Here is an 18,451-nt window from a genome sequence, read left to right on the forward strand (position 1 = left end):
TAATTTTCCTTAGGAAAAATAGGTGCAAAAAGACCGGGTTTTTTTGGTGGGAAGGAAAGAAAATTAGTTCATATTTATTTTCAAATTTAGTATCAGAAATATGATTATTCAAAATATGTTCTCAATTAAAATGATTTAATTATGAATCACCATAGATTTAATAAAATACCTAATTTACCAATAACAGCCATGTTATCCAAAATTTGCTTATACTGAATGCAGACACCTGCACTGAAATATTTATGTGATTATTGGGGCCAGATAATCATGCTTCGCAACCGCTTAAGCTTTTTTTTTAAACAAGCCTAATTTATAGCTAATGCCTTGAAAACTTCCAGCCAACAGAAAATGTTATGTTTGCATTTCCATTCCAGGGTGTGTAGTATACATAAATAGAGAAATAGCATATTGACGAAAAAGTCTAAAATCCTACAGTATTTAGCTAGTCCAAAGAAAAAAGCGGAAAGGATTCGTTTGGTTGAGAATAGCCAAATAAGCTGCTTGTTCGTCGTTAGGTCTACCTTGACGCAACCTGACACCTAGAGCAGGGTGAATTTCCCCGGCACTGAACATCGCGCTACTCTCATCACTGAATAGGTTCTAAAGGACCCACACTCTAGCTATGAGTTTAAATTCTCTCCTCAATCCTGCATTTTAGTAGCGAGTAATCAGTTTTACTATTCTAACCAGATCACTAAGCTCTTTGTCAAAAGGTTCTAGGAATCCACTCCCCCTTCTCCAAAGCTGCACCACAAGTCAAGTCTGTCCCGATCACCTTAAAAGTGATCAAAGAAACTGAATGCCTAGACAACGGAATCCCATAGAAGCTGAAGGGGAAGGATCAGACTTGCAGGAATAAAAGCAAGGAAGGGATTCCCTGGGTTCTCCCGAGTGTGGGGGCAGTGGTGTCTGTCCAGCTATGCACCTGCAATTTCCACATTCCCTCCTATACACACACAGTAGCCATGTCTGGGTCGAGCCTGCTCAGAGCCCAGGGGCATGCACACATGTGGCACGTCTTAAGCTGGGGGCGCACCGCCTCGGCAGGGTATGCTCCAAAGCTCTGCGCCTGTCCCAAGGCAGTGGCAATGCAGCAAGCGTGATACCAATACGAAAAAGGCAGGAAGGCAATAGAAAGCAATCGCTTCCCTCCGCACGCACATTGGCTAGGTGGCCACATCCGCACAAGATGGGCCAAAGAGAAACTCACCTACGCTTACCTACACTACCTCCAGCCCCTAGGAATTCGTAAAGTGTGAAACAAGCAAACAACAAAATCAGCCAAGAGCCCCTTCCGACCTGGTCTCCTTCTGCGCCTCTTTTTGGAGCCGAAGAGTTTGACCCGGGAAAAGACGTTTAACTTGTTTTTGTCGCAGCTGGTCTTGCCTTTGCTGGGGCTGCTGACACACTTGCAAGCGTTGGATTTCTCGCGCTCACGGGCTTGTCTTTTCTGCCGGATCAGCGAGCTGGCGATAGCCGCCGCCATGGCCACGACGCCCACCACCACCACTTCTTTTGCTGCCCCTTTCTGGCTCTGCCTCCTCCTCCCGCTCCTCCGCCGGTAGCCCGCTCTGTCTCGCGCCTTCGCCGCCTTTAGCTCTTTAGCCTGCGCTCGCCCGGGCTTCTCCGCACTCGGGCTTCAGCCAAAGAGGGGGCTCAGCATTCCGTCCGAGCTCCTCCGGCGGCGGTCCGGCTCCCGTGTGGGCTGCGGGCTGCCTGGGTCCGAGTCGACGCCACAGCCCCGGGCAGGGATCGCCGGCGAGACTGGCGGGCGGAGGCAGAGCTTCGCAACTGCGTGCGCTCGGCCCCTGCGCCCCAGGACACTGTGCAAGTCCAAGAGGCTCGGGTCGGAGTTTGGCGGCAACCCCCCCGTCTGTGCCTGGCGGAGGGGGCTGGAGGAGGGAGGCGGGCGGAGGGAGAGCGCAGGCGGGAGAGAGGCCCGGAGCGCAGGCGGCGAGAGGGAGGGGGAAGGGGGAAGCGCGCTGGGGAGCGCGCCCTCACCCTGGCCCCTCCGAGCCTCCGACTAGTCCTCGCAACTTCTTGGGGTGACAATCGGGAAAAGTTGGCCGGTGCCAGCTTTCCGACGGGGATCAAACAGGTAATGGCCTCTCATCTTCCCGGCGGCTGCCGCTGCTGCTGCTGCTCTGGGCGCGGCACCGTCTCAGCACTGGAATCCCGTTGTGCAGGCACCCTCCGGAAGAGCGCAGACAGCTTCCCTGAGGCCCCCTCCCCCGGCGGCCCCTCCCTCCCGGAGCCCAGCCCGCAGGCTCCGGCCACGGGCCGCCCCCACCCGCCCCACCCCCCAAGTCCCCGGCGGGCCGTTCAGGCTAACACCTGTAGGGGCTTAAGCACTGCCCCATCGCCAAATCCTTATCCCCTCCTCTTCCCGAAAGGAGCTTCGGGAGAAGTGATGGGGGAGGCACCAGGATGAGGTAGTTGCATTGGAGGAGCGGAGTGGGGGGTGGAGGGGGGTGGTGCTTGGAGATTGGGAATGGCGGGGTCTGGTGATTCTTAGTATATGACTCTCAGCTGGCCAGGTTATACCCCGGCTTGAGTTCCTGGGAAGTTCGCCAGTTACCTGCCCCAAGCTCGGACTCGCACCACCACCCCTCAACCCCTCCCTCCCCCATCACTGAGGTATTTCGCCTGGCGACACTTGTAGCCATTCAGGAGAGAGACCGGAGCTCCCAGACGGGTTCAGCCTCCGCGGCAGCAGCAGTAGCAGCAGGCACTGCAGAGCTACGCCCGCACACCACGCTGCCACCCAGTGGTTTATGCTGACTTTCCATTTCGAGCCAATTTGCGCCGTCCGAACCCCGTTTTTCCTCTACGCCCCCTCATCATTACGTTCGAGGCCAAGCAGAGAGCTTCAGTCGTGCACCATAAGGAGTATTGGGGAAATGCAGAACCGAGCCTCCTTATTTAAGCCAGCCCATCTCCAATCTCCTAACTTCTTTCATTTTTTTCCCTGATCCTCAAGCTCAGGCGACTTCTCTCCCTCCAATTCAGGAATCCAGTCTGGCCTTTTGCTCACCTCACTCTATTTACATGTTCTGTCCTTTCCCTGTTCTATATTTTAATCTGCAGGAGAAGAAAGAATGAATGTTGAGGTAAAGAATGTTACAGAGAATGGTCCATCCACACCCTTACCTTCAAACAGTCACGATTGTTTTACTATTTATTTGATTTCTGATGCCAAAAAGGACGCCCCCAATAGTAGGGCTGCTATATCTTGCAGCTGCCACTACACTCTCTTTACTAGACTCCCCCCTCTTCCATATCTTTTCAGAATAGAGGTAGATGCAAAACCAAATGCTGAGACGTCAGCCCCTCTTTTCTTGCCTGAACTCCCAACTTGGAAACTCGGGCTTCATAGCCCATCAGAGCTGAATCACCTGACCCTTACATAGATTCCGGTGTTCCACCAGGGAGCTGCTGGCGCCTCCCCCTTACACTTCTCCCCAATCTTAAGTGTCTCATGCCTCATCAGAAGCACTATTCTGTGTCTGCAGAAACCGGCTGGGTACAGGTTGGGGGAGTTGGGAGGGGAAGCTCCGAGATGGAGATTTACAGGGGGGTGATACCAAATGGTCTGAGATTTTCTGCAGGTTAGTCTACAGCTTTGCACTTCTGGCTGTCCCAAGAAAATGGAGGACAAGGTAGAAGGAGAGGTCAATTCAAGTACCCACTTCTTTGGATTTTGATTTGGGGGCAGTCCTAGTCTGCTCCCGCTGAACTTTGAACACCTTGAAACTCAGGACTGGGTCTTGGTCACCACCATATTCCCATCTCCTGGCACAGTTACTGCCGCAGAATTTATGCTCAATAAAAGTTTACTTAAAATAATTGATGATGACTGATTTATATTGATTCTGAAGGGTAGGAGGATGTTTCCTGGCTCAAGATGTGTGTGATTTAAATTCCAAGTACGATGAAGGGAAATACTCTCACCAAAAGAAGGGTCAGAAGGAGCTCTGACCAGAGCCAAATATTTGGGGTGCGGGATGGGCAGTTAAGATGTTCTTACTGTCTGCATGTTTCTATCTTCCGAGGAGCCCCAACCCCAAGGGCCTTTCCTTTCTTTCCTCTTGCTTCTCTCTTGGGACCCTAAACCAAAGCAGTCATGAAAAAGCTAAAGATGGACAAAGTTCTGATTCAGGCAAGGGCCAGAACTTGAAAAGAGTGGGGACGAGGAACTGGTACTAAGAAAATGAGGGTTTTTCCCAAACACTCTTAACCTCTCCTGTCGAACGGGAGAGCACTCACTGTTGGCTTGTTGCAATCACTAGTCATAAGGTATTTGAAGGATGCCTCGAGGATTACTGATATGGCCGCTCCGAGGTGAGTATCAGAGGTAAACACACATGGATAAGTGTTCAGGAATATATAATGGGGAGGACACATCATGGCAAAGTCACAAGCACAAAGATATAAATACATCAGTTCTTACTAACAACAGTTCCCTATGTCATGAGCACAGGGAACTACTAGGCCAAAGCTAATAAGATTCTATAAGTGATTATCAAAAAGTTAAAAGTGGAACTGCCTTTTGACCGAGCAGTTCCACTGCTGGGATTATACCCTAAGAATCCCAAAACACCAATTCAAAAGAACCCATGCACCCCAATGTTCATAGCAGCACAATTGACAATAGCCAAGTGCTGGAAACAGCCTAAGTGCCCATGAGAAAATGAGTGGATCAAAAAAACTGTGGTACATTTATACAATGGAATACTATGCAGCAAAAAGAAAGAAGGAACTTTTACCTTTTGTGACTGCGGATGGAACTGGAGAGTATTATGCTAAGTGAAATAAGCCAGGGGGCGAAAGACAAATACCATATGATCTCACCTATAAGTGGAACCTAACGAACAAAACAAGCAAGAAAAATATTACTAGCAACATTGAAAGAAACAAACAAGCCGACTAATGAGAGGTGAGGAGGGAAGAGGGTAACAGGAAAAGAAGGGGAAGGGTCAAGTCAGTGAACATGTGTAAAGGACCCATGGACAAAGCCAAAGTGGGGAAGGATTGAGGGTGGGAGGTGGGGGTGGGTGGGGTGGGGAAGTGGTGGCAGGAAAATGGAGACAAATGCAAAAAAAAAAAGATTCTATGGGTATTTATAGATAACTTTCTTTAGTTTTATAATCTTGAAAAATGAGAGTGTATAGGGGGCCCAGAAGGTCTTCCTGCTACAAGCTCCCATCAGCCCATAAAATGTACTTCTGCCTTTTTATATCCCCCTTTTATTATTCCCACTCCACAGACAAGAAATGACACATAACTAGCGAGAGTGAAGATAGGAGCCTCTAACTCTCTGTGTTCTGTCTGCCTACAGACCACATGCATTCTCCTCTCTCCTCCGCTACAGGAACTCCCAGACGCCTGTGACTAGATTAGGTTATTATCCAGGGTGAAAGTGGAAGAAGGCCATTTTGACTTTGGATCCAAATCATATTATGCCATCAGCTTAACCATTAATTAAGCAGATATTTTGATCTTTCCCCAACTCTTCTGTGTATTTCTTAAGGTACTTTCGAATTCAGAACGGAATCTTCAGAGGAGAACTGTGCCCACACCACAGCCATCATAGGAAGGCATATGAAAGAAAGAGCTGCAGCCCACCTGGAGAAGTATATGTTGCCTTTCCTTTGTGTCTTACTGCCGCCCTAGGCCAGTAGTATGGCATTTTTGTGGGAGAACGAAGAGAGAACCTCCCATTGACAATTATTTCCAATGTACCTTTTCCTCCTGTCTTGCTCTGTGCTTACCAGTTCACACTGTACCCTTGCGATAGAACTTCCTGGGTCTCCCCCAGATTCATAGTTCCAATTTCCATGGCTCCCAACTCCTGTATGATGGATGGGTCTGCTCTTCTTTGCTTCTCCTAGACCTCGTGCCACTACAGCACTGTCCACCAACCTCTCCTTGATCATGATCAAGGAAAAGGCACCCATAACTCCTTTCTCCAATTCAGCTCAGAAAGAGTTCTAGCCTGGGTTACAGGAGGCATATGTTATAATTCCGACTCTGTCCCTAATGGGCTGTGTGACCTTGGGTATGTCATCTCTACTGTTGGGGCTTCAGTTTTCCCATCTTTAAGGTAACCCTGTTGACTCGATTAATGGCTTTCAAATTGTATTCTACAGGGCACTAAGAGTACATGGAGGGGGATGTAAGATCCCTCACCCATGTTTCCACCATAGTACCTCTGTTTTCATTTATTTTATATACTAGGGATTGCTGTATGATTTCTTATGATACAAAGATTCCATTATTAAATATAAAACGTTTGAAAGCCTCTGGATGAAATGTTCCTTAAAGCCATTTTGGCTCTGGGAGGCTATGTTTTTTTTTTTTCCTATGTCCCTGTTCCTCTGACATGTTTATCTTCCCCTCCTCATACTTCTGCTCTTTTCTTCCCCGCCCCCAGAACATAAACTCTAAATTGGATTCCAAAGAAAAACACAGAAGTCTCCTTGGCTCCACTCTTCATGAGTTCACTTGAGAACCAGCCTTTAGCATTCTTTACAGAGATAGTTATGTGAGTTATCGGGGCATAGAATGTTGTCGTTCTCTACCAATCTCTCTCTCTCTCTCTCTCTCTCTCTCTTTAAGATTTTATTTATTTATTCTTAGAGAGAGGAAAGGAGGTTGAAAGAAAGGGAGACAAACATCAATGTGTGAGAGAAACATCGATCAGTTAGTTGCCTGTCGTAAGCACCCAGACCAGGGACTAGGCCCACAACCCAGGCATGTGTCCTGACCATGGCGACACTTTGATTTCTGGGGTGATACCCAATCAACTGAGCTATGCCAGTCAGAGCTGCCAATCTCTTTTGGCAGGTCTCAGATGAGCTGTAAACAAGCTGAGGGGACCTGCTCTCAAGAGTCATCTCCAGAGGAAAGATATAAATCCAAACAGATGTGACTGTGATGAGTAAAAATCAGTGAACTCAGTCTAAGCAGGAGCCGCCTCTGTACATTTTAAGCAGGAAGGGATTGGCTATCTTCCTGAAACTCTGAAAATGAGAGATTTCAAACACCCTCCCTTAATGAAAAGAAACATAAATGGACCTACTTGCCGGATTGCTCTTCATCTTCGGTGACCATTCATCAAAACATCTGAGTGACCAGTTACCAGGTCAAGGACTGATGATAAACTCAAAAGGGGGAAAGGGAGGCAGGTTTAAGAGCACCGAAGTCAGGCCACACTGGTATCTCACCTTAACTGAGAAGGGCAGCAGAGGGCCTATTTAATAGACTAGGCAACAAGCACCATCTTTTATGGTAAATCTAATCACACCCAAAGCCCAGAGAAATGACTGGATAGATATACAAATAAGGAAATTAGACAAAAGCCATTAGCAAAGGCTCTTGCCACTTCAAGTGAAAAGAAAAATGCAATTTAATGGAACCTTGTCAATGTCACACTGGAATTCCAGGGACAGAAAGAGTGACTACTGTATTTTGTAACACAACCTGACACATTTATTAGCTGGCAATGAGTCTCTCCTGGTCAGATCATTTGGGGGAATTATGCTTCAGAAACAAAGGTCTCCAGAATCAATTGTTTAACAATTGATTGGCTCTCCTGATTTGCATGCAGGATGAAAATCCAAGGAACCCTAGGCTTATATTGCACTAGGATGGTGGCTTTGTCTTCATTTTGTCCCCTCTTTGAGATTATTCTCTAAATACTCAAGCTATAGAATTGACTAAAGGCACTTCCAGTTTATATTTAAAATTACTTGGGAATACACTGATTAACTCTGATTCTTTAAGAAGAAAAGTCATATAACCCACAGAAAATTTTCATTGTTCAGACATAATATATGAACATTAAAACCATAAAGCACCCTGATGGCATTAATCATATCAATGAATTCAGTGCTTTGCCATCTCATTAACCATGGCAGCTGCAGCATCAAGAGTTTAAGGGCTCTGATTACCTGCTTGGTCATTTATTCAAGAAAACGTAGAAAGAAATACTGGATTACTGGGGTCAAGGTTTCTCTCTTGCTCATAAGGAAAGAAAACAAGGAAATGAGCTTAAGCTCCAATACATAGAGACTTACGTTTTGTACAAGGAAAAGAGTCTTTTAAGTAGGGTTGTTAAATACCATGATTGCTGATTCTCCTATAGAAGCTTTGATGAATAGGACAGACACTTCATCTGTCTTGGTGGATAGGTGAGTTGATTCCCCTCAAGAGTTTCATTCTGCTGTAAAAACTATACTATTTACTATTCATACCACCCATGACCTACAAGCAAGAAGTGGTCACAGGGAGATGGGAAGCAACGCCATTTCTGAAAAAATGTTAAGGCCCTGCCTTATCGGCACAGAGGTAGCTAGTGGCATTGGTATTGGGAGATCACATTGGATGAACCTGAAGCATGTGGGTCAAGGCAGTCATATCCATTCTCTAAAGTTTCTCTCATCCAACATGTGGGAAATACTTTGTAGATACAATAAATTTATTCTTAACCAAATGGGTTGCCTCAGTTGAGACACAGCATCCAGAGCCGACAAAAGCAGCCGCTTCTCTAAGTGAGTCTCATTTAGTTTTATTGAATAACCTTTGAAGAGCTCGAGAGAACGGTTGCTATTTTATGAACTGACTGGTGGCTAACAAACATAAATGAGGTGTTTCTATGATGAGACATTTATGGCAGACTAAAAATGTGCAAGACTCAGAGGCAACATATCTGTAATGCTGGGTTCATTTCTGGCCCAGTGAACCAAGTAATCTAAATGAGAAGCTGGTTGGGGGATGGGGAGATGATGGAGGATTCGAGGCAAAAGCAGACAATCAGTGATTTTTCTGGATCTAACCTGTTTCAAGAAGTAAGATTTCTGGAGGAAGGTGACCGAAACACAGGATGTGAGGAAGGGAATGCAGTGTTTGCAAATGATGTAATGTTCAGTATTGCTTAGCATACGGGGGCGGGCTTCGCAGCCAGCATAAGGAACTCTGGATTGATTTCCTGTTTGCCAGTGACACTGATTCCACAATTTCCTATCAAGAGTTGCCACTTTTTAAAGCAGAGGTAATGGGAAAATACTTGTGTGCTCCCTCAGGATTGAGAATCTTAAGACATCTTGTTTTGGACACCAACCAGGATTTGGGCAGGAGAACCTGCTGAATTCAGAAGAAATAGTATTCTCCAGATTCTAATAAGGAGACAAAAGACAGGTCCATGATCCACCTGAGAACTGCGCAGATGCATTAGATTAAAAAAAATTAGTTTGTTTGCAATCTTATATTGGTTATATTAGTTTCAGATGAACAATATAGTGATTTGACATTTTATGCTTTAGTGTGTGATCACCCTACTAATTCTAATAATCGTCTGTCACTGTTCAAACTTATTACAATAGTACTGACTATATTCCCCTTCCACTATATTCACCCATCCCCACACCCTCCCCTCTGGTAACACTCACTCTGGTCTCTGTTTCTATGAGTCTGCTGGTTTGTTTTGTTTTGTTAGGTTCCACATATACATGAAATCATACATTTTGGTCTTCCTCTGCCTGACAGTTCACTTTAGCATAATACCCCCTAGATCCATCTGTGTGGTTGCAAATGGCAAGATTTCCTTCTTTTTTATTGTTGCATAATATCCATTGTTATACATTTCAGGCTTTTCTCTGAACAAAAATGACTCTTCATATCCTTGGAGACTTCTCCTGTCTCTCTTTTCCTCTCTCTTTCTGTCTCTCTCTCTCTCTCTCTCTCTCTCTCACACACACACACCCCCCCCACCAACACCTCTTCTTTATTCATTCAACTAGATGGTTTTTAAACTCTCCACTCTACTTTAGAATTGGAGGGGCCAAAATGGGTATCTCAAATGGTGACAACACTCAATAAATTCTGTGGTTATAATTGGACAAGTATCCTGTTTAGAGCTGCAACTCTATTTTTCTTGAATCCTTACAACAACCTCTGAGGTCGGTATTGTAACTATTGCCATTTTACAGGTGAGGAGAGTGAAGTCTAGAAAGACTAGGTGATATACCTGTGGTTTCCTGGCCTGTACACAGGTGGCAATGCCACTACGTAAGCCAAGGATCCTCAGCCAATACAATTTATGTGTACAAGGTTAGTCCTTTAAATACGACTTTTTCCTCTTTGGCACTGGGTCTGGAATTTGGGTCGCTGAACAGCGTGGTGCCTGGATATGGCTATCTCTTGGCTTGGATAACAGAAAAAGATGGAGAATATAGCATGATTTTCAACTCAGTTATGTTTTTTCTTTCTTTTGCTTAACAAAGTGAATTATGAAACAAACAGGAATAGATATGACCTATGTTTAGTTACGAGCATAGTTCATACACTTTTAATAACTTCCTAGAGTGATATTTAAAGGAAAATGCGATACTTCACATAAAATGAAACGATTGTAAATCAGTCCTTAATGTCGTTCTGGGTATCTCAGCCCAGGGAGTACTTGGACACCAGGACTTGGTGTGACTTAGGTAATCTGGGCTTTCGAATACTGAGACCCCAAGGATACTTCCTGGCCTTTATCTCCATCACTACTTAGCAGAGACAAGAAGTTAAAGCACTCCCAATGCTCTCAGTTCTTCTCATACAGGGAAAACTGGCTTTCCACATTGTAAGCTTTTCGTGTGCCATCTGCTTTCAGCTACAGGAAGCTTGAGTTCAGCCAAAAGAGAGAAAAATATTACACACATTGTATGCACTTCCATGCCTGAAGCCCATGACTATTCTTTTGCAATCAGGGGTTTCTCCAGTATTCATTCTAACTAATTTGCTGTAACTTTTCCCTTCTGACAAACAGCTAAAAATAAAATCCACAGATTGAAATCATTTAGTAACTTTCTCCTGTACCACTGAATACCTCAAGTAATTTTTAGAACCTGATTTCCTAAGAGGGGTCTTGATGCTCCATTAACAATCTCATTTTAGAGAAGAGATCTGAGGCAAGAGAAGTTGAATAAATGTTCACTCATTCATTCATTGTCGGTCAGTGAGTAAAGATATATCGAGAACTATTTGGCATATACTGAGCTATGCTTTGAAAGATGCATGATAAAACTTGAAGCTAACAAATGTATTAAAGATTGTAGCAAAATGAGTGCCCAAGCCAGATAATCCTAGTAATTTTCTATGTAAACTTCAATAATCCTATTGAACAGGGAAAACTAACAGTTGTTTGGTATTTGAATGTTTTTTCAAAAATATTTTATTTCTTTATTCTTAGCGAGTGGGCAAGTAGGGGAGGGAGAAAGGGAGAGAAACATCAATGTGTGGTTGCCTCTCGCGCACCCCCCTACTGGGGACCTGGCCCACAACCCAGGCACGTACCCTAACTGAGAATCAAACCAGGGACCCTTTGGTTCACAGGCTCTGGCACTCAATACATTGAGCCACACCAGCCAGTGTAAGGTATTTGAATATCTGAAAACATATTTAAAACATCGTTCTACTTACTGTATTCCTCTTCCTGCCCCTAAAATCCCAGTGCCTATCCTGTCAGAATCGTGGTATCCTGTGTTCTGAAAAAAATATACTTAACAAAATTACTAACAGAAAAAACAGTACTCTGTTTCACTATAAGAAGAACCAAAATAACGGTGTGTTGACCTGTGTGTGTGTTCGTGCATGTGTATACACAGTCCAGGTCAGCCTCCAGCAATGCGGTAAAGCCAGAACCTCAGCCCAGATGCCCACTGTCCTTATAAGGCCCCACAGGAACCTCGGGATCCAGGTTTTCCTAATTCTTCTCCTTTATTAAAATTGTCCATTCCTATATTCCATCCCTCATCATAGCTTTCCACTAAAATAGCTAGTTAATCAGTCCTTTCATCAGTGCTGAGTTAATGAGTAGTAGTAGTCATAACGACCCCAGGAATTGGCTCATTCTGAGAGGCAATATGATACTACAAAAGAGTGTCTCTACTGGTGACATTTTAAATGACAGAATAGGCTGCTGGGGTAGCTTCAAGGGATGGAACAGCTTTGGAGAATCCCTCAATTTAAAAGTCCCCTGCCATTTTATACTTCGGGCTTTCTGGATGTGTTTGCATGTGCGCGCACACAGAAGGTTGCTGTGCTAACGCCACTGTTCATGTAGCATTAGATAATATGTCAGACCAGTTCCTTCACTTCCTGCTTGGTCTTTCTTAACCTTCATAGACAAGATTATTGAAAAAACAAAGTTGCCTTTAACAATAACCTCTACTACCTTACTCCACATTCACCATTCACTCTGATTTTAATATATATTATTGTATATTTTATACTATATTGTGTATGTATTCCTATTAATTCCTCTGTATAGATTGCAATATCCCTTTTGGGGAGGGCCATCTAGTATTTTGGATGGTGTTCGAATATACTTAAAACATATTTTAAAAATATTTCTTTTCATGGCATTGTTCTTCAGTTGTTCTTCAAGTCTGGTAATTTAGCCATCAACTGTTCATTTACTGTCTCTCAAATCTCTATTCTTTCTCTGAAACTTCTGTTAGCTGTATATGGGAGACCATTCTCTCCTTCATGACTCCCTACTTTTTAGTCCTAATTCCATTTTTTTAATCTCCTATGTAGAATCTGGGTGCTTCACTGATCCCCTCTGTAGTTGGGTTTTGTCTAGTGTTTGATTTGTTTTTATTCCATTGCCACACACACATATACTATATGTCATTTATTAATATACATTACATATGACATATTAAAATTATATATGTATGTATACATACATGTTCACATACATATATACACATCTGTATAATATTTATTATTGCTCTTTCATCTTTTCTAATACATCTGCTGTTTTGTCACAATGTATTGTTCATCCCTTATAGATTCTATCCCTTCCTTAATCCTATTGAAAATCATGAAGATAATTATGTTCAACTCTCTTTCATATTGCCTTATGATGCAACTTTTCTGGGATATAAATTACCTTGTTTATTGTTGCCAGTGACTCCCCCTGCAGTGGTTTATTTCTTTCCTTGCTCTGTATATTTGATTGTGGGCTCACCTTCAGCAAGAGAGTGATTTCTGTAGAAGTCCCATGTGAACTCTGGATAGTAGAGTTATCTATATCCATGGTATTATGTCCTTTCTATGCAGTGCTCTATGGGTTTCACTGGATCCAGGTCCGTTTTCCCTCTTTTTTTAAAAAAGTTTATATTTATTTATTTTTAGAGAGAGGGAATAGGAAGGAGAAAGAGAGGGAGAGAAACATCAATATGTGGTTGCATCTTGTGTGCCCTCCACTGGGGGCCTGGCCCGCAACCCAGGCATGTGCCCTGGCTGGGAATTGATCTGGTAACCCTTTGGTTTGCAGGCCGGTGCTCAATCGACTGAGCCACACCAACCAGGGCAGTTTTTTTCTTTTAATTTTGCACCTTTTTAGTACAAATTCAGATGTAGGATTCCACTTTCTTATACTCTACACCCATAATGGACACTCTGTCTATATTCTGCATCACTAGACCTTGAGTCCTCATTTATCATGAACTGAACAGGACTTCCTGGCTTATAGCTTTACACAGGAAGCTCAGGGCTCTGCACTAGGGTTGTGGCTTTAACTTAAGCCTCAGGGTATATAGTCAGTTCTGACACCCTTGGCCATTTAGCTTCAAATGTTGCACTTTGCTTTGGCTTTGAATAGCTGTTTTGTTTCTATCACCTGGAGATTTTCCTTTTTGGCTTTTGAATTTTCTTGTATATTGTCAAAAACTTAAGGTAACATTTTATCCACTCTTTCTATGTTTTTATGGAAGGATGGAGCTTCTGCAATACTTTAGTTCAACACAATGACTGGAAGTTCCTATTCAATTTTTACTTGAGGCATAGCACTAAAATAGCTTTTCCTAAGATCATCAACAGCCTATATATCGTTATAGCCAATGACTGCTTCTCAGTCATTACTTTACACAACCTATCGGCAGCATTTCACTGCTCTCCTCTTGACACTCTTCCATAAGCTTCTCCGACATGTGTTCTCCTGGTTTCTTTACCTCCTACCTAGATTTGACTGCTCTTTTGCAGTTTCCTTTTCAAGTCCCTTTTCCTTTTACTGACCATTTGAGTTCCTTAAGATTCTGCCATATGCCCTCTAATTTTCTCTCTCAGTGCCCCATTTCTAGGTATGTACTCTTCATTCATCCATTCAATGAATGTTCTTTGATCATTCACTCCGTGTCAGGCTGAGTTGCAAGTATTCAGCAGTAAACAAGGCAGATGTGATCCTGCTCACGTAGAAACTACAGTCTAATGAAGAGCCAGAGAATAAACAAACAACATAAATATGTAGTTGGAGATTGTGATCACTGTTATGAAGCAAGAGGATAGGATGCTATACAAGAGTAATACAGGAGAGCTAATTGAGACCAGAAGGTCAAGAACGAAGGCCTCTAAAAGGAGATGATATTTTGCTGAGTCTTGAAATATGATATGGATCCAGTCTCATGAATTGTACAGGAAATAACTACCTTTTCTACTGTAACAACTCCAAAAGGCTGCACTGCTTTTTTTTTTTTAAATCCTCACCCGAGGGTATGTTTATTGATTTTAGAAAGAGGGGAAGGGGGAGGGAGAGAGAGAGAGGAGAGAGATAGATGGGGGTGGGGGAGAGAGAGAGAGAGAGACATCAATGTGAGAGAAACACCAATCAGTTGCCTCTCATACGCATCCTGACCAAGGATCGAACCCACACCCTAGATATGTGCCCTGACTGGGGATTGAACCTGCAATGCTTTGGTGCATGCAACGATGCTCCAATCAACTGAACCACCTGACCAGGGCTCTCCACTGCTTTTGATGGGCTTCAGGAAGTGCTACCCAAAATATGACACTTTGACATAGTAAACATTTTAAGCTGAAGGAGTGTAAGAAAATAGCAGAAGCAGGAATGTCACCCTGACCTTCCCTCCTTCCTACTCCCCTGAAACAGGTCATAAAACTGTCATATGTGAGAAGTGCCCCCACCCCCACGTAACAGAGGAAATGAACACCATTATGTCCAAAGATAAAGGGACACTGAAAAGAATGTTAAAACACAGGCCTTGCTAAGTTTCCCCCACTTTACTGCTCTTACCTCATACTCCTTAGCCTCTCATATCTACAGACCACACATCCTTTTCATCAAACCTAGCACAGAAATACTCAGGTCTATGTTGTTTCTCCTGGTCTTTATTTCCTTATAGAGGCTCTCATGTCATGTGAAACATATTACATAAATTCGTATTTTCTTTTCTTGTTAATTGGTCTTTGTTCGATTTTCAGACCCAGTCAGGCATGCTAAGAGGGTTGGGGAGTAATTCGCCCTCCCCTGTACTTTCATCAGCTCAGGTAGCCCCTCTGAACTCCAGATAGGGCTAGTTCTACTCAAATATCACTCAGGACCTCAAATAAAACAAACCCCGAATTGAACTCATCCCCCCAAACCGGTTCCTCTTCTCTTATTCCATGTGGCTATTATGATTGTTTCTTGTATCCTACTCCTTTCTGGATTCATCCACCATTTCAACCAAACCAGAAACTTGGGCATTATACCGAATTCTTCCCTCTCCCACCTACATTCACGGGGTAAACAAGCACCGCAGGGTCTACCTTCTTAATATCTTTTCTAAATTCCTGTTGTTACCCTGACTGGTGTGGCTCAGTGGGTCAGGCGTCATACCACAAAGGGTCACAGGTTCAATTCCCAATCAGGACACATGTGTGGGTTGCAGGCCCGCCCCTGCCCCTGGTTGGAGACATGGGAGAGGCAACTGATCAACGTTTCTCTCTCACATTGATGCTTCTCTCCCTCTCTTTCTCCCTCCCTTCTCCTCTCTCTAAAGGTAAATAAATAAAATCTTTAAAACATAAATTCCTGTTGTTAAGACTTTTCCCTGTTTCTTTTTCATTTCTTTCCTGAATTTCATCATATTCTCCTCTCTGGCCTGTGATCAAATTGCTCTGCTCACTGCTACAATACAATTCTAACAGACAAATCTGATCATGTCGTGGCCTGTTACAGGTCTCAGTTACTGTCCACTTACAAGCCCTCCATTGTCTGGCCCCAGACTTCCTTGTCACCCTTACCTCCTGCCACTCTCCCTCTGACACATTGTATTTCAGACATACCAAGGTATTCACCTTCTGCCAAATACCCCCTCCTGCCCTTTAGCCACTCCAAGTGCTGCACCTTTGAAAATTCTATTCCCTCCCAACTCATCAAACCCCTCAAGATTTACCTCAGGCACCATGTCCTCTGGGAAACCTTCCCTGACAATCCCCATGTAAAGACAGAGTTTCCCCTTCTCTGCTCCACCGCACCCTGTACATATAGCTATTACGACATTTATAATATTCATTTCTGTGTAATTGTCTGTCATGCCTTCAGTGAACTCCCTGAGGCAAGGACTAGAACTTCATCTCTGGATCCCCACATCAAGACAGATAGGAGCTCAATAAATAACTAGTTTCATGGCTAAATGAATTAGCTAATTCTCCCCTTCTCTGTTTAGAAAGCAGACAGTAGACATCTAGAGCAACAAAATGAGGACAGGTTCAGTCCATTTTGAGAACAGTAAATTCACAATACATGTTAAAGTGTGGCCATGTCTAAACTACAAACAGAAGAACTACAGTTCAGGCATTGAACTGTAAGCCGGGGACTAGTGCCTCCTTGTGAAAGGCAAAGTTAAATCAGCTTAGTAATTAGACTAGTCTATACTTTAGCCATATTCTGATATTAAAATAATTCTTTACAAAGTATACAACCCTTTAAGATTTGACAGAGCTCTTTTACAGCCATCATCTTATTTGATCTGCATCAAAACTATTGAAGTAGCCACAGTAGGTTTTAATCAGCTCCATTTTACAGAACAGAAAACTTTTTCTCACCAACATCATACAACAAGTGTATTTATTAATCAGTTGAGGCCCCACCTCATCCCAAAGAGGACTTGCAGTTGCTTACAAAAAATCTGCTGGAAAATTAGATTGAAAACAAAGAAAAAAACATTGAAGTGAAGGAAGAGGAGCCAGCCACTACAGGAGGCCAGCAGGGTTTCAAACCCAAGGTTTCTGGTTCCTAGTCTCATTCCCTTTCAGCCCCATTAGGCTGCCTCTAAAAGATTTTGAACCACTGGGTGGTGATCGGCAAGAGTTTTGTTTGCATTAAAAAAAAAAAAAAAGCAGCAACAATTTTGACCTCATAAAGCAAGTAGCCCAGTATCTATTAGAATAATCTCCCATCAAATGTAAGCACTGCAAATTAAATCCAAACTTGAATTACTGCAATTATCTTGCTTGGACTAGAAATCTAATCAGACAACAGAAAGAGGCAAGGTGAAATGAGCTGAGACCACAAAGAAAATTGGTCCATGAGGGTGTGGGGACCTGGGTTTGCTTTTCTGAGCTACATATATACTGAAACATTAATTAGATCAAAACGTGACTTGGTTTCAGAGGTAAACAAATTCAATTTTGATCACATCACATTTTACAGACATCCGCCTGCACCTAGATTTTGTTGAGAGTTTAAACAATAATGTGGCTTTACGTGGATCCTGTGACTCAACCAGAATCACAGTTACCATTTTCCTAAGTGTTTTACTGAAATTGAAAATGATAATACCAATAAAAGCTCTCTGGTGCTGACATTTCCAAGTCTCTTTACCAGCACAAACAAAATTAGAAAATGGAAAATATAACCTTTCTCACCCTGTACTTTCTTCACAGGGTATAAAATTGAAAGGTAGCCTCTATTCTAGCGTCATGACCAAATAGCAGGATGATAATGACAAGAGAGTGATAATAATAATAGCAGCTATTTTTCTGAGCATGTACTCTGGACCAAGTACTGTTCTAAACATTTTAAGTATGTTAACTTATTCAATTCTCACAGCAACCCTATGAAGGAGGAACTATTATTATGTCCATGTTATAGGTGTGGAAAACAATGTACAGTGGGGTTAAAAAATTTGCCGAGGTTCATGCAGCCAACCAGTGCTGGAACCCAGACAATCCTGCTAAACACAGATATGCAAATAATGCTAATTTATAGTTATTTGCTCAGATAAATGGATTATATATATTGCGGATTGTGTCTGACCTTTTCCTACCTCCTCTTGCCTTTTTTTGTTTGTTTGCTGTTTACATTATTGCCAAATTAACATTCCAGTAGTAGGGTTTCAGGGTAAGTAAAGATACTACTAAACTTACAGAAAGTTTATGAATTTCAAAAAGTGCGACTACTTGTCAGTTTCCCCCTTAAATCCCCTTGATGCTCATTGCAGTGATTCCCGTCATACTTTGCAGCTTTGACATCATTCTTCACATGTACATAGCTACCCCTTGTGTTGCTATGGAGATTCAGATCAATGCCACTAGCAGGGACCTCATTTGCATATTCTGTTGATTAGCAGGGGTATTTGCTAATCCCTTTCAAATCCTGCCATCCACTGCCATG

At 43.2% G+C, this 18,451-nt stretch overlaps 1 protein-coding gene across 4 annotated transcripts in view; it reads right to left on the reverse strand.

Annotated features, from left to right (window-relative positions):
- The window catches only part of FGF13 (fibroblast growth factor 13), a 497,959-nt gene that overhangs the window by 70,969 nt on the left and 408,539 nt on the right, over window positions 1–18,451 (reverse strand). The window contains exon 1 of one of the 4 annotated variants that reach the window (XM_054579561.1): window positions 1,300–1,622. The exons of the other annotated variants lie outside the window; for them this stretch is intronic. Within the exon in view, the coding sequence (XP_054435536.1) occupies window positions 1,300–1,486 (187 nt within the window). The 5' untranslated portion in view covers window positions 1,487–1,622. Of the gene's footprint in view, window positions 1–1,299; window positions 1,623–18,451 lie in introns of those variants that run through there. 4 annotated transcript variants of the gene reach the window in all.

Source organism: Pteronotus mesoamericanus, unplaced genomic scaffold (genome assembly GCF_021234165.1).
Source record: "Pteronotus mesoamericanus isolate MK-2021 breed Mesoamerican mustached bat unplaced genomic scaffold, CSHL_Meso_final contig_55, whole genome shotgun sequence".
Classification (NCBI taxonomy): Eukaryota; Metazoa; Chordata; class Mammalia; order Chiroptera; family Mormoopidae; genus Pteronotus; species Pteronotus mesoamericanus.